The sequence below is a fragment of the Solanum pennellii genome, chromosome 4, assembly GCF_001406875.1.
Source record: "Solanum pennellii chromosome 4, SPENNV200".
NCBI classification, from domain to species: domain Eukaryota; kingdom Viridiplantae; phylum Streptophyta; class Magnoliopsida; order Solanales; family Solanaceae; genus Solanum; species Solanum pennellii.
In genome coordinates, this window is record NC_028640.1 from 5486971 (window position 1) to 5511335 (window position 24365).

The 24365-nt window shown below is 33.8% G+C and overlaps 2 protein-coding genes across 5 annotated transcripts; both read left to right on the forward strand.

Annotated features, from left to right (window-relative positions):
• Nucleotides 1–3506: 3506 nt before the first annotated feature.
• Nucleotides 3507–12312, forward strand: LOC107015690 (C2 and GRAM domain-containing protein At1g03370). 2 transcript variants are annotated; one of them, XM_015216038.2, is made up of 9 exons: nt 3511–4808; nt 6161–7402; nt 7864–8046; nt 8175–8458; nt 8563–8679; nt 8904–9166; nt 10017–10257; nt 11288–11563; nt 11647–12312. In XM_015216038.2, exons 1-9 carry the CDS (start codon nt 4460–4462, stop codon nt 11854–11856), a joined length of 3165 nt encoding a protein of 1054 aa, XP_015071524.1. In that variant the 5' UTR covers nt 3511–4459; the 3' UTR covers nt 11857–12312. The 2 variants fall into 2 exon arrangements, with proteins under 2 accessions (XP_027772449.1, XP_015071524.1); XM_027916648.1 differs by lacking the exons at nt 11288–11563; nt 11647–12312 and adding an exon at nt 11020–11160 and having other exon boundaries at nt 3507–4808.
• A 667-nt stretch (nt 12313–12979) lies between these two features.
• On the forward strand, nt 12980–18228 carry LOC107018125 (protein phosphatase 1 regulatory inhibitor subunit PPP1R8 homolog). Of its 3 annotated transcripts, none has more exons than XM_015218509.2 (3): nt 12980–13236; nt 15413–16013; nt 17181–18228. In XM_015218509.2, exons 2-3 carry the CDS (start codon nt 15544–15546, stop codon nt 17980–17982), a joined length of 1272 nt encoding a protein of 423 aa, XP_015073995.1. In that variant the 5' UTR covers nt 12980–13236; nt 15413–15543; the 3' UTR covers nt 17983–18228. The 3 variants fall into 3 exon arrangements, with proteins under 3 accessions (XP_015073995.1, XP_015073996.1, XP_015073997.1); XM_015218510.2 differs by having other exon boundaries at nt 15420–16013; XM_015218511.2 differs by having other exon boundaries at nt 15468–16013.
• The last annotated feature ends 6137 nt before the right edge of the window (nt 18229–24365 follow it).

Sequence of the window (24365 nt, forward strand, 5' to 3'; positions counted from 1 at the left end):
ATCACTACTACTAACCACTATATTATATGATACTACGTCACAGTCACCTTCATCAGTCAATAACATTTCAAAATGACACACAATCACCATTGTTAGTCATCATCACTATCAACTATCAGATAAAATATTTATTGCCATATTATTTGATCAACTTAAAACAAAAATTATGCGTTTAGATGTTGATAAACCTTTTAAGTCTCTAACTATTTAATGTTTAAATTTTAATGTAACATCTTCATATTTAAATTTAAATTTCTAAATCTTAATTAACATCTGTCTATTTAGATTTAGATATCTTGATCTCAATAAGAACAAATAAAACCCAAATTATAATATAAAGGTTTTAGAATAATTAACCCAAAAACATTATTCTAAGTAGTTTTGGATTTATGTGAATACAATATGAGTCACAGGGCATTCCAATGTCTGTTATAAAATCTATTGAGTAATAAACATAGAAAAGCCTAATGAAACAATTAAAAGTAGGTTAACACATTCATTAGTGTTTGGTTACCAAACTAATTGATGATTGTGTATTAACAATTTTGGCCCATTCACATCAAATGTAAATTTAATATGGACAACTTTTACATATAACAAACATAAAATTCATATTTGTATGTTATAGCAAAGTTTGCACAATTGCTCTTTATAGCAAACATATATATGTATAATTCACTATGCATATACAATTGAAGCGAATTGTATAAAACGGAAAGAAAAAGAAACTTGAATGGAGAGTTGTATAAAACGAAGTGTATAAAATGAAGTATATAAAACAAATTGTATAATTATAAGTGTATAGGACGATCATATACAATTTGAATTTGTATAAAACGAGAAAGGGAGAAAGACAAAAGAGACTTGGGCAGGGAATATACAATTGAATCGAATTGTATAGAACGAGAAAGAGAGAAATTATATACAATTTGAATTTGTATAAAACGAGAAAGAGAGAAAGACAAAAGAGACTTGGGCAGGGAATATACAATTGAATCGAATTGTATAGAACGAGAAAAAGAGAAATTATATACAATTTGAATTTGTATGAAACGAGAAAGAGAGAAAGACAAAAGAGACTTGGGTAGAGAAGTACTTTTATTGTAAAATTATAAGTGTATAAGATGGAGAAATATGTATTTGCGTATGTAGATACAATTTTTTTCTCGCGTTATACAGTTAGAAACACAATTTATACAATTCAATTGTATAAAGCGAGAGAGGCGAACGATAGCATAAGAGAGAGAGAGGGGCTGACAAACAGTTTGCTATGGAACACAAATAAATCAAACGATAGCTACTATATTTATTTTATATTATTAGTTTGTTATTCTATACAATTATCCATTTTATAAATAGAAAATTCTTTTTATTAAGATTTTTCTATTTTTACGTCTCAAATTCAAAAATATTAATTAAAAATGAAAAGATTTTATTTGTTCTAACACATTCTTTTGAAGATGAACTTTAAGTTTGAATAAGTAATTTTCAATACACTTTTCCTTTTTAATTACAAAAACCTCTCCTTTTAAACAAGTTAAATACATAGTCAAATATGATTTTAAATTATTTAAATATCATATTTTATATACACTTGACTTATTTTAAAACGAAGAAAGCATGATATAAATTCAAAAAAAAAAAGAAAGTTGTCCTTTTCATCAAATCAATGAAGTGGACCTCCTTGTAGGACATTGTACCAATATTTGCTACTAATGTAACCGACACAATTATTTTCTTTGTTTAGCTTGATTTAGATTTAAATAATCGCTTCAAATTATTTATTATATGAAAAATTTAAAAATAGAATTAATTATTTTTTAATATTATTTTTGAGGGAATAAACACAAGATTCATAAATAAAACAAATAATAAAAAATATGATTAATATCTTAGGATATAAATTTAATCATTTAATGTTTATTTTTAGAGACATAAAAGGAAAAAAATACAAATTATTATTTTTAGTCCAAGCTTCTTGAAATACGTGTTAAGTGCCACTAAATATTCCTAACTCCTATGAGTAGTACTAGTACTAGAAATTAATGAAAACTTTTTACATTTAAATATCTCTTCATTTATTCTTTGTATAATTGTCATTAGGATTGTCCAAAGTGTCAAAAGCTACTACACTAGACCAAAATCAATAGGATTTTTTCATAATCTATTAAAAAGAGGAAAATGGTCAAATATGCTCCTAAACTATTTAAAAACGTTTAGATATACCCTCCATTTAAGGTTATTATATTTATTTATAAATTTTTGGCGTTAATTTTATATTTTTTTCTTCATATTTTTCCTATTTTTTATTAATCAATTACTCATTTTCGAGATTTACCGTAAAAATAAAAATTAAACAAAATTGTTAAAAATGGGTCGAATAGTGAATTTAAAAGGAGTTGATTTATGGATCAGATTAGGCGTTTATGAGTCCGAATATCTTTCCATTTTCATATAAATGTCATGTGGTAAGGTCAAAATGACATGACAATTCAATATGACATTTAAAGAAATGAAAAATGAGTTGGATATGTCCAACATGGAAACTAATGCCCATAAAGGCATATTTGGACCAAAAGTTGAACGGCGAGGGCATGAGTGAACCAAACTTTAAACGGAGGGTATATCTAGACCTTTTCGAATAGTTTAGAGGCATATTTGATTTTTTCCCCTTAAAAAAATATCTTCTTATCTCAAAATAAGATCAATATATATTTTGTTTTGTTGCTAAATTTTACTTATAAAATAATATTGTACATATTATTATTGGTTTTTACTAAAAAACCCAAAAAGAAAATGATAAATGAGTGGAATGATTAAAATTTAATTAAAAATAATGAATACATGAGCAATGATATAATTTCATGGAAAGTTTCCCTTCAACTCTCGTTGCTAAATATAGTCTTTCTTCAACCTTACAATATATTTTTATTATATTCACCATCAAATTCTTGTTTGATTATTGTGTATAAATGCTCATTAAATATGATCCATGGAATATTTCTTTTTAAAAAATGATTTAACATGAAATGTTAGTTATTATGAATGTATATTTTATTCGCATTATTTTCGTCAAATTTTTAATATTGTCACTCTCAGTGATATTGTTATTGTTCAGTATTAACCTCTTTTTTTAAAAAATCTTTTTTCTTGTAACTGCAAAATAGATAAAAGGGAAAAGTTGTTGATCAAAAAAACAAAAAAGCCTTACCTTTTGGACTCAAAAACAGCCAAATTTTTTAGTGAACCTAAAAAAAAAAAAAAAACCTAAACGAGGCAAAAAGCTTAAAATATTATAACGTAAAGCTATTAAAGAAGAACTTAGTTATATTAATGACTGCTAAAATATTTTAGATTATAGTTTATTTATTTCAGGAAGTTATAACCAAAAATATTTTTTTTTTAGAAAAAGTCTAAATTCATACGGGCAAATTGCAACTTATTTTTTTTTCTTCTGATTTTTATTATTTTAATTTTTTTCTCTCTCTCTGCTCTCTTCTCCATTCTTCTTCCCTCCAATCTCCCACTTTTATTTCTCATAAAATTAAAAAAATAATCAACATTTCTGAATCAGGGTCTTTTTCATCTTAAATAGCCATTGCCAATATTTAATTTTCTTGGATTTTTATTAACTATTTTTTTGAATTTTTTCATGTGAAAATCCTATCTTTGGGCTATTTCTTTATCTGGGGTATTTTCTTTTTTAATTTGAAATTGATCCCTTCCATTGTCCTTTTTTTCCCACTCAGATTACAATTCTTTTCTATTGAAAACTTGAGCTTTTGATGATTCATTGTAGCCATTCTTTGGTTTATTGTATAGTATTTACGAAAAAACATTGACCTAGAAAAGTCAAATTCCTATTTTTGTGTATATCTCCTCAACATTGTTGTTAGCTTATCAAAAGGGGTGTCTTTAGTTTGCAGCCTTTGAAGAAATGTTATAATAATAACCCCATGTTTTTCTCCTTGGTTAATTGAACTTGTATACCATTATTGCTCAATAAAAAAACTGATCTTTTTTTCTCTGAAGTTATTAATAGTTAAGGTCATTTGGTGAAATTTAGTTTCTTGGTTTTGTTTTTGAGCTTTAGTAGGTGGGGTTATGTTTTTGTTCAATAAAAATTTGATCTTTTTTCTTGTCCTTTTCCTCTGAGTTATTCATAGTTAAGGCCATTTGATCAATCTTGGTTTGGTATGTGGGGTTATGTTCTAGTTCAATAAAAAATTGATCTTTTTGATAATTCTTTTCTTCTGAGTTATTAGTTGTTAAAGGTCATTTCATTAAATTTGTTTCTTGCTTTTATTTTTGAAATTTTGAAGGTGGGGGGTTATGTTCTTGTTCAATAAAAATTTGATCTTTTACTTATCCTTGCTCTGAGTTATTTAATAGTTAGGTCATTTGATCAACCAGAGAAGGTGGGGTTTATGTGATTTTTTCATTTTTGTCTTGGGAAAAGATGAAGCTTTTAGTAAGAGTTATTGAAGCAAGAAACATACCAGCTATGGACCCAAATGGGTTCAGTGATCCATATGTGAAATTGTCATTGGGAAAACAGAAGTTTAAGAGTAAAGTTGTGAAGAAATGTTTAAATCCATCATGGTGTGAGGAATTTGCTTTTAGGGTAGATGACTTGAAGGAGGAGCTTACTATTTCTGTTTTAGATGAAGATAAATACTTCAACGATGATTTTGTTGGACAAATCAAGTTTCCAGTTTCTCAGGTTTTTGATACCAATGACAAGTCCCTTGGCACTGCTTGGTATACTTTACAGCCCAAGCAAAAGAAAGGCAAAAACAAGGATTGTGGTGAGTTGTCACTCTTGGTCTTGTTTTATCCTCATCTCTGAAAGGCTATTTAGTCTCCCTTTTATCTTGATGATTGTTTGATAATCTATGTTACTTGGAGTCTTCAAAAATGTCAATGGGTACATGTTGGATGCTCCAAAAGTTATTTTTGGAGAATTCCGCACAGGTGCGGTATCAAAAGTGAAGACTCTGTGCAACTTATGTTTGATTAGTTTCTCTGTTTGTGTGTTTAAACTGGCATGTAATGTTGCACTTCTAGCTCTGATGTGGATCATTTGGAGAGAGAGAAAAAGGAGGACTTTTAAAGGGGTAGAAATGAGTTTTAGGCAGTTGAGGAGTAGTCTCCGATTTCTTATTCATTTTTGGTGCACCAATGTAATCCTGAGATGTATAGAGGACTGGGGACTACATCTTTTTGTACGTTATTTACTTTTTTGGTATCCGGCCGATTTTAGCCTTTTGATTTATGAAATGAATTGTTTATCTGATAAAAAAAAGAAGTTTAAACTGGTTTCAGATGGGAAATGTTTCTGTATCTGCTAGAATATATGGTCTTTCCATTTTGCTTTAGGTCACAGTTTCAAGATACTATTAAGGTGGTAGTGAACTTTAACCTGTGATAGAGTGTTAGTTACCATCTTTATCAGATCATCAATTAATGCTTATCGAGAGATTTAGGATAGTAAAATTAGCAAAATACTAGACATTCAGCTGATTTCGGATAGGAATGTTTCTGTATCTGCTAGAATATATGGTCTTACTTTCCATTTTGATGATGACTTGCGGTTGAATAATGTTGAGATGTTTTATGCTCGTCTCTGATCACTCATGTTATACTCCCTCCCTCTCAATTTGGTCATTTTACGTTCCTTTTTAGTCTGTTTTAATAAAGAATGCCACTTTTGTTTTTTAACAACTCTTTGATTATGACTTTCCATGTGACATATTTAAGACCACAAGATAAAATGACATTTTGGTACATTCTATATATCTTACTTTTAGACCACAAGATATAAAAGTATTGTTTACTTTCTTAAACTCTGCGTCAAGTCAAAACTAGGCAAACAAATTGAAATGGAGGGAGTACTTTTTCCCCCTTTTCAAGTGCTCGTGATTTTTTGTCGCATGTTATTTGCGAGGTATTTTTGCACCAGTCGAGATATCTATGGATACATCCTCTTATGATTGGTCTGCATATGTCCCTAGCATGGAATAGTTGGATAGAACAAACCAACTTCATTTGAAACGCTATGATGCTTGATCAAATTCAATGTATCAATTACAAATAGCATTTCTTTTATGGTTTGCACAGGTCCAATCAAGAATTTCATTGTGTTCTTCCTTTCTAATAGGTCAAATTCTTCTCACAATATGTTTCTCGCAAGGCAATACATTGGCAGACTTACAATCAGTTGGTGATCATGGATCACTGTCGAAGAAGTTGTCTGATGTGGTATCTGAATCTCCTTCTTTGTCTTCCAATGACCCCTTGAGATCATCTTCTCCTCTGAGATCTGAAGAAGCAGCCTCTTCAAAGGAGGAAAAGCCTCATGCGCAGACCTTTGCTGGTCGAATTGCTCAAATTTTCAATAAGAATGGGGATGTAGTATCCACAACTAACTTGAAAGCTCCAGATGTTACAGTGCCACCTGAAACAGTAAGTACAACTGCTTCTGAGAATGCACAAGAGGAACAGTCCACATCGGGGAACTTTCAAGAACTATTGAAAAGCATTGAGGCAAGAGAACAACCAAGCGATGTTCCAAACCTTCCTGGTGGAGTAGTAGTGGATCAATTGTATGCTATTGCTCCTCATGAATTGAATTTGTTCCTTTTTTCACCAGATTCAGCCTTCTTTAAATCCTTAGTAGATATTCAGGGGTCCACAGAGTTGCGAGTTGGACCTTGGAAACTTGAAAATGGTGGTGAAAGTTTAAAAAGAGTGGTTAATTTTATCAAAGCTGCAAGTAGATTGGTCAAGGCTTTAAAAACTACAGAGGAACAAACGTATCTTAAAGCTGATGGGAAGTCTTTTTCTCTTTTAGCTATTGTAAGTACCCCAGATGCCCCATATGGAAGCACGTTCAAGGTAGAAGTGCTTTACAGCATTACTCCTGGTCCTGAGCTGCCTTCAGGAGAACAGTCTTCAAGGTTAGTAGTTTCATGGCGCATGAATTTCTTGCAAAGCACTATGATGAAAGGTATGATAGAAAATGGTGCACGGCAAGGTATTAAAGAGAGCTTTGATCAGTATGCAAATTTATTATCTCAGAACGTAAAGCCAGTTGACGCAAAGGACCTAGGTTCAGAGAAAGAACAGATTTTGGCATCTATAGAAGTGGAGCACCAGTCCGATTGGAAGCTGGCTTTCCAGTATTTTGCTAACTTCACTGTAATTTCAACCTTTTTCATAGGGTTATATGTATTTGTGCACGTCTTGTTGGCCATGCCTAGCACAATACAGGGGCTTGAGTTTGTTGGCCTTGACTTACCCGATTCTATTGGTGAGATAATTGTGTGTGGAGTGCTAGTACTTCAAGGAAAACGGGTGCTAGAGCTGATATCACGCTTCATGCGAGCTAGGGTACAAAAAGGTATACATCTACTCTCTCCGTTTCAATTTGTTTGACTTACTTTCCGTTTGTCCGTTCATAAAATTATGTCTCTTTCCTTTTTAGTAATGCTTTAAATTTCAACTTTCCACGTGACATGTTTAAGAACACAAAATTAAAGGATATTTTGGTAAATTCAACATATCTTTAGTTCAAGACCACAAGATTCAAATGTCTTCTTTACTTTCTTAAACTCCGTTCCAAGTCAAAAACCATAAATTGAAACAGAGGGAGTAATAGTTTCCTGTTTTTTTAAATCATCCGGACTAGAAGTAGGTGTTTTCTTGTTTGTCACTGCTTGTTACTATAAATACTTCGTATAGTGAATTTTCTTCTTCCCATGTTCACATGCAGACTTCTAAGAAGCTTCACGTACAACGTCTTTTAACATGTAATTGTTTCTCCAAGGTGTTGATGTGTTGTATCTTTGATAATTTAACCAGGAAGTGACCATGGCATCAAAGCACAAGGGGATGGCTGGCTGTTAACTGTTGCCTTGATTGAAGGAAACAACTTGGCAGCTGTTGACGCAAGTGGATTCTCTGACCCGTATGTGGTGTTTACATGCAATGGGAAAACTAGAACCAGTTCAATCAAGTTCCAAAAGTCTAGTCCCAAATGGAATGGTAAATCTTCTTCTTTTGAAGGATGTATTGTCTTTTTTTGAAGTTCTGTAGTTGTCATCATTTGAGGATATATGCAAGGTCATCTCTCCATTTGTTTTAATTAATAATTGGAACCTTGTTACATGCAGAAATATTTGAATTTGATGCAATGGACGATCCCCCATCTGTTCTCGACGTAGAAGTGTTTGATTTTGATGGACCTTTTAGTGAAGCTACATCTCTTGGGCATGCTGAAATCAATTTTGTCAAAACTAATATATCAGATCTGTCTGATGTTGTAGTTCCTCTTCAAGGAAAATTAGCGCAGGCCTGTCAGTCTAAGCTGCATTTAAGAGTTTTCTTGAATAATACCAAGGGTAGCAATGTTGTCAAAGATTATCTGTCTAAGATGGAGAAGGAAGTTGGAAAGAAGGTAAATCATCCATTTCTGCAGTTAAAGTTACATGGTCAATGGATTTCACTAAATATGGGAATTTATTTTTCCTACTTAATGGTGTCTCTGAATTATTTTTGTAGATAAAAGTACGATCTCCTCAGACTAATTCAGCATTCCAAAAGCTTTTTGGGCTTCCACCAGAGGAATTTCTCATCAATGATTTTGCCTGTCACTTAAAACGCAAGATGCCCCTCCAGGTAGCTATGTCTATTGATTCTTTGTGTTGATATATCATGGAAATTTTCTTTACACAGTGTCTTTAGTCTTTAGTGTACCTAGGCATCAATTAGTCAAGATTGCTAACGCTCTCTCTTTGATATGACTCCGGTATCTTGTAAAGGTTGTAAATGAGCATCCATGAACTTACGGAGCTATGATGCCTTCTTTTTTAATGCATTTATTTGTAATTTTTTTGGTTCAGGGCCGTCTGTTTTTGTCTGCAAGAATAATCGGTTTCCATTCTGATCTATTTGGACATAAGACCAAATTTTTCCTTCTTTGGGAAGATATCGAAGACATTCAAGTTGAATCCCCTACTTTGGCATCAATGGGTAGCCCGAATGTTATCATGACTTTAAAGCCAGGTAGAGGTTTTGATGCAAGGCATGGTGCCAAGACTCAAGACGAGGAAGGCAGGCTGAAGTTCCATTTCCACTCTTTTGTCTCTTTTAATGTTGCTCACAGGTAAATGTTCACCTCTTTATAAGCGGCATTACCTATTTTGAACAAGTACTTTGTACTCCCTCTTCTCGTACTTTCCTTTATAGTCTGTTACAAAAAGAATTCCTACTCTTTTGAGAACTCTTTATTCTAACTTCCCGCAGAGTGTTTAAGACCTCAAGATTAAAGGACATTTTGGTACATTCTACTTATCTTTAGTTTAAGACCACAAGATTCAAGAGTCTTCTTTACTTTCTCAAACTTCGTTCCAAGTAAAAACCGGACAAACAAATTGAAACAGAGGGATTACTTAGTATAAGATTTTCCCTTCAGCCTGGGATGGAAAATCTACATAAACAAAGATTTAAACTTGGCCTCAGCTGGAAAATAAGCACTCCAACTTTAAGAATGCACATCTAGACACCTCAACTCGCAACCACTGTGTCATTTGAACACTTCAACTTACAAAATGATCATCTAGACACCTCCAAGATTTGTGTGCCATGTCAGCATCTGGGTCAGGTGTCCATGAGACATAATGGGGATGAGTTTGAAGTGTTTAGTTGTCAGTTAAGACCAAGTTGAAATGTCTAGACGTGCACTCTCAAAGTTTGAGTGCTTACTTGCCCGTTGAGGCCAAGTTTGAGTGTCTATTTATGTATTATGCCTTTTTTGTTCCATCCAAACTTAGGAGTCTAGTGTCTTTGATGGATGAAGCTAGATTCAGGATTGGCCATGTTAGGGGGCTAATTGTGCATTCAAAATGAACTTAAAGGGGGAAAAGGGCTGTTGTCAGACAAAATGTTGTGTTCCTCCACTGAGCGCAGCTTATAGTAATAACAAGTAATTTTAATTTATTCGCTTATGTGTCCAGGACTTTCATGGCATTGTGGAAAGCAAGAGCTTTGAGTCCCGAGCAGAAGGTGCAGATAGTTGAAGCCGAAGCCGAAGCCAAAAACCTTCAAATGGCAGAAGAGGATTCAATAGGCAGTGACTTCCAAGCTGCAGATGATGACTCTGAAGGCAAAAGCCTTCAATCAGAAGAGAGCGGATCATTCGTCGGTATGGAGGATACAAATATGTCTATCGTTTATTCCTCTGTACTTTCAGTTCCAGTGAGTATCTCTTCTGCCTTCAAGTTGTCACTCTCTCATCTGTCTCTTTATACATATAATATATACTTCCGTCATTTCAATTTGTTTGTTTGATTCACAGTTCAAGTAAAGAAGTCCTTTGAATCTTGTGGTCTTAAGTAGAATGTACCAAAATGCCCCTTAATTTTGTGATCTTAAACATGCCACGTGGAAAGTTAGAATTAAAGAGTTGCCAAAAAGGAAAGAGGCATTCTTCTGAAATGGACTAAAAAGGAAAGTAAGACAAACAAAGTGAAACAGAGGAAGTAATTTACACACGCGTGCACACACACCCCATATGCACATGCACACACATCCTAGCATGTTTTTGTGTCCTATATGTTAACTCTTTTCCTCTGTTCGAGAGATTTGGTAGTTAAATATATTGGATGGATTTCGGTTCAGATGGGATTTTACAGGTCTGCATGCAGTGGTGGTTAAATTTCTCACCCACTTCCGTTTATACATGCCCCAATTATAGTTAGACTATCCATTACTTGCTCTATTGTTGTAGTCTGACATTAGAGCATATGAAACGGGACTTCTTAATGGCGTTTGCATTTCTTTCTAAAACATGTTTTACTTTTACCTTTCTATATTTGGTCCAAAGATTTCTCTTCACATGAGAGTACATTTTCATTTTCATTAACTTATTTCCTCAAATAGCATCAAGTTAGTTTTTGCATGAAGAATACAATCTTCCTCTAGACGTGCATTTTGTACATGTCTGTTGTTAATGAACAGAACAAAAAATGAAAGGGGCAACTCATCACGAACCCACCATGACGACCACCACCACAACAACATAACTAGTGTAGCCCCACAAAGTGCAGTTCGGGGAGGGTAGAATGTCCACATGCCTTACCCCTATCTAAGAGATAGAGAGGTTATTTCCGATAGACCCTCAGCTAAAGGCTACTTATTGTCTTTCTTCTTTTTCTTTTTCTTTTATTGGGAAGAGTGTATGTATTTTCTGACTTGCTATGATTGTTTATTTTTGGGTTATTTGCAGACGGATTTTTTCATGGAATTATTCAGTGGAGGCGAACTTGATCGTAAGGTCATGGAAAGAGTTGGTTGTCTTAATTATTCTTTTAGTCCCTGGGAAGAATCTGAGAAGCCTGATGTGCATCAGAGGCAACTTTATTATAAATTTGATAAGTGTATTTCCCGTTATCGAGGTGAAGTGACAAGCACGCAACAAAGATCCCGCCTTTCTGATAAAAACGATTGGCTTATAGAAGAGGTCATGACTCTTCATGGCGTTCCACTGGGTGATTATTTCAATGTAGGGGACACTATCATACTAGTTACATGTATTTCATAGCTTATTCGTTGATTTCATTCGTTTCCTTGTTTATGTTTTTGCAGCTTCGCCTGGGATACCAGGTTGAGAACGTCCCCTCAAGATCGACAAGATGCAGCGTACAGGTACAACTGGGAATCGCTTGGTTAAAATACTCTAGACATCAGAAAAGGATCACGAAAAACATAATTTCTAACTTGCAAGAACGACTATTAGTCATGTGTAGTGGAGTTGAGAAGGAATATCTCTCGAAATCTGACCCCCTCGTGATCTAGAGGGTTCGTTGGCGTTTGCAGAAACTTCATATTAGAAGGACTAACATAGTTCATTGAAGCACTGTTGTTGTATAGTTCTTGAGTCACTAACAAGTGACTGGAAGCAGCAAAATGTGTAAAACTTACACTATGCAGCTCAAGAATACACGGTCAAGACAACGATCTCCCACTCACAACGTTTGAATGATACATGTTTAAACTTCTTGTTTGATACCGACCCAACTAGTTTGGGATTGAGGTGTAGTTGTTGTACAACATCTTACATTCGAGTAGATTCGCAACGATATTTTTTAATTTTTTGGACATGAAGAACTTTGATCACTTCAAACTATAGGATGAGGAGAAATTTTTTGGTATGTATATATTGTCCACATTTCTAGGATTTGATTAGTTCTTTTGGAAGTCCAATGTATTCTGTTTATTTGGCTAAGTGAAAATGAAAACCATTCATGATAACTGTTTTTTTGTGGATTTAATTAATTTTGTTGTTATAATAAAATAATTGAACTTCACTCACTAAACTATAATTTTGTCATCTTTGATCACAAGGACACAAAGAGGTTTCAAACATTCTTTATCAAAAAATTACGTATAAATAAGGTTATGCTTTTCTTTAGGTACATGTACTAGATATGAATTATCTTAGTAAAAATATTACCTTTAACACGTTCTACTTTTATCCGATATAACTTAAATCAATCACTAACGTGACTTATAAGAAAAAATTATAACTAATCACTTCTAACTTTTATAAGTGAAGATATAATACATTGTTCTGAAGTTACAAAATTCACTAAAGAATTTCAAGATAAATAGTGAATTATTTTTTATGATAGATAGTATACGATATAGATAAGTCAAATCACTTTATCAGACGAAAAATATTTAATAATTCTATTATTATATTAGTAGATAATTTTAATTAAATGATGTTATTCATCACATTAAAATAATAAAAGAGTAATTCAATACACAAATATTTCACATTCATATAACTTCGGAGAAGGATTACTTCTAATCCTAATTCGATTCGGAGTAACTTTTTCTGTGACTCGAACCTGTGATCTATAGGTCACACCGTGATTATGACAACTTTATAAGATCCAAATTATTATCCCAAAAAATTATTTCTTGGAAGAAAAAAAAAAAAAAAAAGAAAACATAGTGTTTGGAAAATCCCTCTTTTATCTCTCGCCTCCATTGTTTCTTCCAAACTCAAGAATCGAACTTCAAAAATCCCCAAATTCACCATCTTTGCTTCCTTCGATCGGCTACTAGCTTCAACTTCAACTGTTAAATTTAACCCTAAATCTCATACAACAAAAGGGGCATTCTCTATTTTTGTTTTTGGCTGCTTCTGTTTACTTTTGTGTCAAAGAGGTTAGTTAAATCTTGTCTTTTTGCCTAATCTTATTTGTTATTACAGTTATCTTCTGTTGATCCTTTGCTAATATGACATACCCTTTTGCTAATTCATGGATCCTCATGCCCCTATATAATGATTTATGTATTTGGTTTCATATGTTGCTCAAATTTTGGTTGTTAAATAGTTAAAAGCTTGAGCAAGACAGTTGTGGTGTAAAGTTTTTTTCCCCCTCCCTTTTTGCTATTTCATGGATTCCCATGCCCCTGTATAGTGACTTCTGTATTTGGTTTCATATGTTGGCTAAATTTTGGTTCTTGTAAATGCTTAGCCGAGGTTTATGTTTATCAGGAAAGCCCTCTCTGCCTATGAGGTAGGGGGTAAGGTCTGCTTTACTGCGTACGTTGTAGCCTCCCCAGATCCTACTTTTTGGGACTATACTAGGTATTGATGTAGTTGTTAAATGCTTAAGCAAGACAGTTGTGGTGTAGGTTTTTGCTTTTCTTCATTTTCTTTTTTTGCTCATAGTTTGAACCTTTTAAGTTTGCTGCATGTTGTTGTACTATTTTGTTGAGCCTGAGGGTCTAACGGAATTCAGAAATAACCTCTCTACCTCAAAAGTGGAGATGTCTGGTCGGCATAGACTCTACCCTCCCCAGACCTCACTTTGTGGGACTTCATTGGGTGGGTTGTTGTTGCTGGTTGTTGGACTATTTTATGGGGTTAAGGTGCAAACTATTGCTTGTGTTAGCAGAATCTATATTGACATAGTTACATTACAGTGATGCGAAAGACAACCTCTTTTTTCTAATGTCATTTGCGAATACTTATAGGGTATGTTAATTCATTCAAAACATATCCCTTTGCTAATTCATGGATCCCCATGTCCATATACAGCGACTTCTGTATTTGGTTAGCTCAATTTTTGGTTCTTGAATTGTTAAATGCTTAAGCAAGAGAGTTGTGGTGTAGGTTTTTTTTTTTTCCTTTTCTTGTTTTGCACATAGTTTGAGCTTTTAAGATTTCTGCTGGTTGTTGGACTATTCCATAGGGTTGAGGTACAATAGCAGAATCTATATTGACATTGTTAGTTTAAATGCTGAGAAAGACCATTTTTTTCTTTTCTAATCTCATTTGCTACTAATACTTATCTGCTTTTGATGGCCTGCAAATATAAGCTTCGGTTGATTCATTCATAGCTAACCCGTTTGCTAATTATGTATTTTAGCTTGAATTTTAATTCTGGATTTGTGAGATGCTTAAAATTAGTGCAAGTTAGTTGTGGTAGAGGACGCTCTTTTCTTTTTTTTCTTTCTAGTGGTAGAGCATTAAAGATAGTTGCTGGTTGTTAGACTACTCTATAGGGTTGAGATACAAGTTTATTTTATAACAACTATTTACTTGTGTTAGCAAAAGCTGTATTGAGTGACAATAACATGAGTTGAGCTTAAATGGAATAGTGGGGATCACTCAGTTGACTCCAGCCTTTTTGGGACAGAGGCGTAGTTGTTGTTTAGTAGTTTTTAGCAGAACCTATATTGACATTGTTGGATTACAATGTTGGAAAAGGCAATTTTATTTCCTTCTCATTCCATATAAAGTTGTATGCTATTGTAGTCTAGGACTGTGGAACAGAGCGGATGCAGCCTTTGTACAATGGGTTTGATTAATCCAGTATTTTTGATGCGGGAATATAGATATGTATGTGAAAAATCACTAAAATTTTGACATACATTAAGGCAGAACAAGTTTAGTCTAAGAACATTTAAGAGATTGAACCTGTAAAGTTCAAAACCTGAATTATTCTCTTATGTGGATGTTGAAATAAACCACCATGTTATAATATCAAATATTTAGTAGAGTATTTTTGCATACAACACCATTTGAGACTCATACTAGGCAGGAAATCTGAACTTTCAATTTTCAAATACCAGACTAGCTAAGTCCACATTGTACAAGCGAGAGAATAAAACCATAAACTGGATTTTCTCCCAAATCAAATTGTCCACTTGTTGAATCGACATAATAACTAAAACAACTGTGTTTGTTATTTTTTTATTTCCTATATATTTTATGAACTTCTGCAATAGATTAAATAGACAAGTTAATACATATAATTGTAGGTGAACTCTAAAGAGTGTTGTAGATGCTCCTCTTTTCTATTGCCTTTTGTTGGTTAAATCCTTGTTTTAGAATGCAGTGTTATTTAATATGGGAACTGAGTTCGTGGAATTCTGAGATAATGTAGTGGTAAGAAGGATCCATGCCAGAAATATTATAAAACTGAGGAAGAGCTTATAGTTTGAGCTGAAGATACAGAAAAAATGTATGGTAGAGCAGGGCTTGACCGATTTAAGAAAGCTCAGTCGTTGGAGCCATTTGCAGTGTCTGCGAATTCAGCTGCTAAATCAGCATTGCAGCCAACTAAGCCAGCAATCCATTCTTCTCCAGCATATGCACAGTCCACAACATCTCATCAACATACTCAATATGTAAATCCACCACCTGCTTTGCAGAAATCCGTTGTGGCAGATGCAACCTCTTCTACAGGGCCAACTCATCATGTCACTCATGGAGGGGGACAATCAACTTGGCAGCCTCCTGATTGGGCTATTGAGCCACGTCGAGGCGTTTATTATCTTGATGTGATCAAGGACGGGGAGGTACTTGATCGAATTAATTTGGATAAGCGAAGGCATATCTTTGGACGACAGTTTCACACTTGTGATTTTGTCCTTGATCATCAGTCAGTCTCACGCCAGCACGCTGCTGTGGTTCCTCACAAAAATGGAAGGTGTGACACGTGCTCCTGTTTTTTGCTTATCTAGTGGTGAACATATTATTTTGTTGTTTAGGCTAGCTTGGCAGGAGAAGTCGACAAGTAATTATTGAATGGAAGAAATACTACATAACAAGAATATAACTCTATGATGATGAAATGCTTGAATATGTTATGAAATTCATTTTTATGCATTTCTTCTTTGAGCTGAAGTAAGTAAAAAAATTAAGCAAGCTTGGGCGTCAGGGCCATGGTTCCATTACTATTAAATCACTTATTTATGTGTGGAAATATCTTGTGTGGACTTCAACTTTTAAATTTGTTCTTGCTGGACATTCTTACTAAGGCAATGATATTTTGCATATTTGTTGCTTATTTTTGAAGATTCACAAATACTACCCCACAATGCAAGAAATGAGGAACTGTGGATTTACTCGATGTTGCTCAAGATCATTTCAAATTTTGTTGTTAACTGTTACTTGTACAATTTGGGACATCAAGAATGTCATGTATCTGTAAATATCATCTATCATGGTCATCCAATCCTCGTGAATTGGAGCATCTAGCCCCATTTAGATTTAAGTAATAAAGATGATTCTTTTGACTGCATAGTCATTTTGATAACACTGTTAATGTAACTTGTCAATTTTGACAAACATATCTCCAGGATAAAAAGTAGGTGTTTACTAGGTTTGCATTTCTGGTGTAAAAGTAGTGTTATGGTGTAAAAGTAGTGTTATGGGAAACTTGATTGAATAGATGAATTTTCTTGAGGAATTAGATGATATGTAGAAGGCTTTTTTAAATCTGCAGTTGGGTTGCTGTAATTGTGCCATTTTGGTACCTTTATCAATAAAATTTTACCTTATCGGGAAAAAGAGCAACTTGTCAATAGTGAGAATCCTTATTGACATAGAAGTATTCTTTTCTTCTTATGATCAGGTTGGCCTGCTTATAAATTATTATTTTTTGTTACTTCTACTGTGTGTCTTTAGACAAAGAAATTGCACCTTTTGAAACTGTAATGCCTATCCTTAGATGTCAAGACACACCTTTTGAAAAGATATTATCTAAGGATAGGCATTACAGTTTTAAAAGGTGCAGTTTCTTTGTTAAAGACGCACAGTAGAAGTAACAAAAAATAATAATTTATGTGAACTAATAATATCTTTTCTCTCGCAGCATTTATGTGATTGATTTAGGATCTGCACATGGAACATTTGTTGCAAATGAGAGGCTAACAAAGGATTCCCCTGTCGAGCTCGAGACTGGACAATCTTTGAAGTTTGCTGCATCAACAAGGACTTACATCTTGAGAAAGAACAATGAAGCTCTCTTCCCTCCTGCACGACTACCTGCAGAAATAGATTTACCACCAGTTCCAGATCCTTCAGATGAGGAAGCTGTTTTGGCTTATAACACCTTTTTAAACCGCTATGGACTTACTAGGCCTGATTCATTGTCAAAATCAACAGTATCAACTAGTGAGAAGGATGCCAATCATTCATCTGAGAGGCCTACTAAAAGAATTAGGAGAAGAAGTGTGTCATTTAAAGACCAGGTTGGGGGGGAGCTATTTGAAGTTGTCGGTATTTCAGATGGAGTAGATGTGGAGACAGAACCTGGTCCAGTGGGTGTGAAAGAAGGAAGTCTTGTTGGAAAATATGAGTCTCTTATAGAAATTACAGTGATACCCAAAGGGAAAGAACACTCCTCCGTAAAAGATGTCAACGTTTCCCAAACAGGTGTCACAGACAAACTTAAACAGGTATTGAACAAGGTGAAGAATCCGCCAAAGGGTGGAATTTATGACGATCTTTATGGAGAATCAATTCCTAGTAAAGTTGGATCTTGGGCATATTCTGGTGTTGGTCAGGCTGCTTCCACTAACGATGCTGAAGGACACTCCCCTGGTTCCTTAGGCGGAGTCTCTGGGAGTATCTCAAGCAATGTGGATGACGATACTGATGATTTGTTTGGCTAGCAAACACATTGCTTACTTTTGAATTCGGCCTCAACCCCTGGCCATTGGCAATGAGTTCAGACGTATGAGCTGCACGAGGCATCTCAAGTAGATTAAATTATGTTAGTCGTTGTATTCTTCTCTTTCCTGGCGTGTGCACCAACAGGGATTCAATTTTGAACTTAAAACTTTGTTTGTCAGGACACTGAATCTGTGACTTGAGATCAATGGAAAAAAGTGTGTTAACTTTCCCATTTTCATTTTGTGCAGAACAAGTGTTCATAAACTCAATGCTCATGTGGTGCCTTTTGTTATATGATATGATCAGCAAATACAATATTTACTAGGAACTATCAAAAATTGATCTTTAGGGCTGTACATAGCCTATGAAGATCATATTATTATCTTATTCTTACCCTTAGTTCTCACTCGTAAGATTTCACTAGATATGTTGCTGTTCTCATAACTTAATGATTTTCTGAAAACATTTTTTAACTATATAAGCAATTTTCGAACACAATTAATATCTAGTTAGCTGGGTGGTGTTGAACTTTTGATCCCTGCTTGTACCAAGATTAAAATCAGAACTTGATGAGTTTGAAGTTTTTGTCCATGGTTTAGAGCGGCGTCAAAAGTTCAAAGATCAATTGCCAAACTGAAAGTATAAAGGAGTTGATACAATATCAATAAATTCATAAGTAAATGTATAAAGATTAAGCTCTAAGATACAAATTTTAAATCTTTTTGAAAATTAAATTCTTCTAAGATTGATAACAAAAATTTATAGTTGTAGATTATTTCTTAAATTTCAGTGTTTAAATGATGAAATAATATATTAATATCAAAATATTTGATCAGAATCTCTATATTTATATTGTTGATAATCTTAGAGATTCTATGTTTTTTTCAAAGATAGTTAATTATTATTTTATTCGTTCACTTTTACTCATTCATTATAAGAGAAAAAATATATATACACCAATGAAATATATTGTCATAAAATACTCACATTAATCATTATTTTTCTGTTTGGCCACAAAATTTTTTAAATATATTTTGAGGAAAAATTAGGAAATAGTTACAATTTGTCATTATCTTTGACAAACATTTCACGTTTTCAGATACTAGAAAAAATGATATTTGGATTTTTTTCAAAAAATTGTCATAAATTTTTATATTTTATAAAAACACCCATCTTTTCATAGTTTTACCCTAAATTTTGGTCCTAGTTTGTTGTACAAAATTTATACAATCATCTACATATTTTATAAGAAAATTTATGAGCCTGCTCTCTCCGGAGTCTCTTCCAATTATACTAATAGTAATAGTAGTTTTTCATATATAAATCGATGATATTTTTCTTTTGTTTCATTCCTTTTTTTTTCTTTTTCATATTCATGTTAATTGTGTTCTCTGTCATAAATATGATTATTATAAAATGGTTCTCTGTCATAAATATGATTATTATAAAATGAAGTACAACTTTTGAGTATCATATATTCATATAAAAGACCCTAGGCCCGCCTATGTGGTGCTACCACAAGTTAGAATTTTCTTTTAAATATATTTCATTTCAAAACTAATCTTTCCATTTCATGAAAAAATGAGAGTTTTATGAAAAAATGAGACTTTTATGAAGAGTTGCAAACGACTTTATGAAAGGTTGTCACCTTTCCAAAGCGTTGTAATTTTTTCAATGAGTTGTGACATTTTCGATGTGGCCCAATAAGCATTTCTTCACACTACCCTTTGTTGTCTATAAATAGAGGGATTTCCTCTCATTTTAAAATAACAAAAGTTCTGAATTTCTTCTTCTTCTTCTGTACAATTAAATATTTGTGTAGTTTGCTCCTGTTTAACATCATTATTTTATACTGGTGAATAGAATCGTTCTATCCTGAGAGGATTTATTCCTTGAAGCCTTAGGTACTAGAGTGGAATAGTTTCATTAAGGTGGCACTGTATATTCAGTGGACTCAATTTTTCCTTTCTGTTTCATTCTATTATTACAGATCCTGATATTTTTCTTACAATCATTAATTTATGCTTATCTTATTAATTGTTGTTTTTATATACATGTTTTAAACTTTGTTCTTTTTGAGTACATGTTTTAAACTTTGTTGTTTATGTATTTGTAAATTTATTTTTTATAAGTATTTTTTGGTACAAATTAAATAATACATGTTAATTGGGTATTTACAAAATATTTCTCTGCTGAAATTGTTGAAGGTACAATATAAAAAACTCCTTAATGATCTACATTACTGTCACGACCGAAGAGCACCCCCTAGAAGTAACATGGCGTACTTGACCTCTCGGAGTTCTTATACAAGCCCATAGTTATGATCATTCATCGCATTGTCATAGTAAATTTAGCGAAAAATTTAAAACTTTTCTTAGTACATCATATGCTAGAACATCACTTCATATATATAAAATATAAGTTATAATACATATTTAGACTCTAGTCTCTTTTTGCCATCATAGACTCAATATCATTAGAGTATCTTAGGGACACGACCCTTTAACATCATGACATAAGTATATAATTACAAGACATTAAACATAACTTGACATAGGACATCCTTGGATCTTAAGGATTCCTTTTGCTTGAGCTTGGGAAACACATAACAAGCTCCTCAACATAGAGACATCCTTTTAAGCATCCATAACCTACACTTTGCATAAAAAGTAGAGAAGAATGGAGTTAGTATAAGAATGCACTAAGTATGTCAACCATGCAAAAACATGCATTTAAAAGGGATATTTTACTTGAAATCATGCTTCATGCCTTTTTGAGAAATTTTCATAAAACTTTGATACAATAACATTTATACAATTTACATACATCATATAGGCATATTCAAAGGCCAGCCATCATATAAAATCATACATAGAGTTTAAGTCACATTTGAATCACTTTACAGTAACCTATTTGCATTTTACAGTAAACTTCTTTTCGTTTAATTTCTTAACTTTTCAAGTAACCCTCTAGTAATACTTGGTGCAATGCATCACCTTAAGCCACAAAAAAGGCATAAATACAACCTACATAAGCCAACACATACCACCATAGAAATATAGCATACCACAAGACACTCTAAAGTCTAAGACCTTAAAGGCATTACAGTGAACCATAGTCAATGACCTTACTCACAATCCTATTCTAAGTCTACTAGTGCAATGTACATATGAAGCCCCATAACCTCATACATACTTAGTAAACCTATCATAAGACCATAAGCATCAAAACATGTACTCCACACTTCAAACATACTACTATAGTCAACTATATGCAACTCAAGTAGAACCTTCATTCACATAGTCAATAAGACCAATAAGGAAAGACCTCATCATATAAACAAGACAAAAAAGTAATGCATAAGAAACATATACATAGACACATGCATTAGGACACCTTCCTAGGACTTCCCTCAAGAGCTACTTGTGCAATGAATAGGTGAAGTCCCATATCCCCACCTACACTAAGCAACTACACTTAGGTTATCCTACTTAAGGTCCTTACTTTACTTCGATTGTCCATTTTACTTTTAGGGAAACTATAGCCTTAATGACACTAAGAGCATGGGTGCTACATGAAATTTGGTGTTGTAGAGCCTTACACTAATGGAAGGTGCTTTACTTAGCCAAAGTGGAACATTAACACATGCTAGCATACTAAGTGATATCACTTGCTAGATCCTATGTGGCAAGCATAGTTTATGAAACTTGGAGGTATATGTGGAAATCCTATTTATGCCAAATGGGGCATTGTAGTTATCCACTATGGAAACATTACTCTATGCCCTTTGGGCTATGAGGCTAACCACCTCGTGAGGACTATGGTGATCTACCTTCCTCCAATGGGAAGGGACATCCCTTAACTTCAAGTTCTCTCGGTGCTAAGCTAAGTTCCCTTTTATTAAAAAGCCTTTATTAACATTACTTATAAAAACATAGACTTTAGGAGATTGACTCATCATATGCTTAGCTCACAGGTCATAGATGAGAGTTCATCAACCTAAGTCATGTGAGAAGTTCTTTCACATGGAAACAACATATTTAAGCACCTATCTAGTTTAAGGTATACTTGACACACCTTTCAAAGCCCTCTATTGACTAGATCATTATACATGTGTGTATATACATATATGTGAGAGCCCTTTTACATACCACATTAAGACCACACATGTTCATACATTAATATAATCATGAATTCATATTCATGTACATAGACAACCAAGCCTAGGAATTATCCTATCAAGGCACACATGTGCAATGCATAGACAAGATTCCATACCCTTGCCGATACTAGCACACCTATCAAATCATCCTAGTAAATGATACATCACATACTTCATAGATACATATACTTTACATGCATAGTAGTAGACACAAGTGCATATGAGAATACCCTTTCATGTTGACACCATGAACCTATACTACTTGTAAGTATGCATGAAGTGTGAGTGTGTGTACATTGGTGAACATGATCACGTAATGACTATCAACAACACACTGAGGCAACCACCCTCTTAGGACCACAATGCACATTCAAACATAGACCATACATCACACAATATCATAGGAGATAAGACGACATCATATTACACTTAAGACTCCTCACCTTAGCTATTCACACATTCATATAAGGGTACATAGGTAAGGGATTATTAACCATCACAACTCATCAATGGCAGCACATAAACCTATCCCTAACATAGTTAATACACATGCTTAAACAATAGTCATACAACCTAGGTCACAACTAGAATAGGAGACTAGGCATGAGACTTCACATTGGATGATCATCACCAACACCATAAGTGGACCATACCACACAATGCCATACAAGACTTCATCAACTACCAATCCTATAAGAAAGTAAATGAGATATGCATTCTTATCAATTTCTCACCCTTTGATCATCCTTGATCAATACTCTTTTTTCATCAACAATTAATGCATAGGGCAGTAGCTAAATATACTTTAAATTAGGCGAAATCATACATAAGCCACTACAAGACTATGTTACTAACAAGTACTCTATATCACCAATACACTAGAATTAGAGGAATGTAGATCATCCTTACCAAGACTCCCTTACTTTGATCATCCATGATTTATACACATAATTTATCAATAGTAGAAACATAAGGCAGTAGCTACAAGTATCTTCACATAACAAAATCCTACATTTATGCACTATATACACGAGATTACATTGAATAACATGCTTTAAACAATCAATAGGAAATAGAGATCAATTCTTCAATCCCTAATCCATATTAGACCAACAATACATAATTCATCATCACATGATATCATAGGCAGTATCTAACCATCAATTTAACATAATTGAATCACATAACAATCAAGCTAGAATCAAGATCACAAGATATTACACTATAGACTAGCCTTATTCAAACCTTCATTCTTATGGATCACTCATCAACAATTCATCATCAATATACAATATAAACATTATATATAAGCAATTCAACATGCTAGAATCAGAATTCAATCAATACAAAGTCACGATCACAATGCTCATACATAGGCTAATTTGAGAGTTGAATATGGGTTCATCATGCAATTAGATTGAAATTGACTTTAGATTCAGTACATTATCATCAATTTATCATGATTAAGCCTTTGAAAACGTTTTGAGAAAGAACCCATGGCTAGATTGAAGAACAAGAGATTTGATCATGAACTTGCTTTGAAAAACAGTGAAAGGAACTCTCTAGATGGAAGATTAACTAGAGATGAAGGATCACCATACCTCAATGTAGAAGAAAACCTCTAAAACTTGATAAAGAACCCATGGAAATCCAAGCTCCAAACTGTTATTGAGCTTCATCTTCAATCGAGGTTCTAGAGAGAGTTTGGTTTGGGAGGGAAGTCTAATTTTTGTGAATTGAATTGGGAATAGGCTAGTCACGTTTTTGATCACTTAAATACACCAAGAAATAACCAAATAAACCAACTAGGGTCAGTTTAGCACGTGGGGTGAATTTCCAATTCACCTCTTAATGAAGCACAGTGCAAGCAGTGAAGCTGTAGACTGCATCGACGGGCACAGTCGACGGGGCATCATCTGGTCGACGGGGCATCATCTGGTCGACGAGCTGTCCTGTTGCTCCGTCATTTGCGACTGCAACTGCTTCCTGGGAGGCTAAGCTCACACGTCTAAGTGTTGAAAGATGCCTCCCATCGACAGGGCATCGATTTGAAGGACGGGGCGTCATTTGAGCTTGTCGGTTGAAGGCAGTGTCTCGACAGCCTTTGGGTCCTCGTTGAGGGCCTTTTGGGGCCCTTGGAGAGCCGTATTCGGACGTTTTCAACGTAAATATGAACCTTAACAAGTCAAGGACCTTCTAGATCAGTTTCACCCAAAACAA

What these genes read in the sequence shown, in the direction of transcription:
- LOC107015690 (XM_015216038.2), top strand. Translation starts at nt 4,460, where the DNA reads ATGAAGCTTTTAGTAAGAGTTATTGAAGCAAGAAACATACCAGCTATG. An exon ending in AACGCAAGATGCCCCTCCAG is followed by an intron (nt 8,680 to 8,903) that starts GTAGCTATGTCT and finishes TTTTTGGTTCAG; the next exon opens with GGCCGTCTGTTTTTGTCTGC. An exon ending in CCTCTGTACTTTCAGTTCCA is followed by an intron (nt 10,258 to 11,287) that starts GTGAGTATCTCT and finishes GGTTATTTGCAG; the next exon opens with ACGGATTTTTTCATGGAATT.
- LOC107018125 (XM_015218509.2), top strand. Translation starts at nt 15,544, where the DNA reads ATGTATGGTAGAGCAGGGCTTGACCGATTTAAGAAAGCTCAGTCGTTG. An exon ending in GTTCCTCACAAAAATGGAAG is followed by an intron (nt 16,014 to 17,180) that starts GTGTGACACGTG and finishes TTTCTCTCGCAG; the next exon opens with CATTTATGTGATTGATTTAG.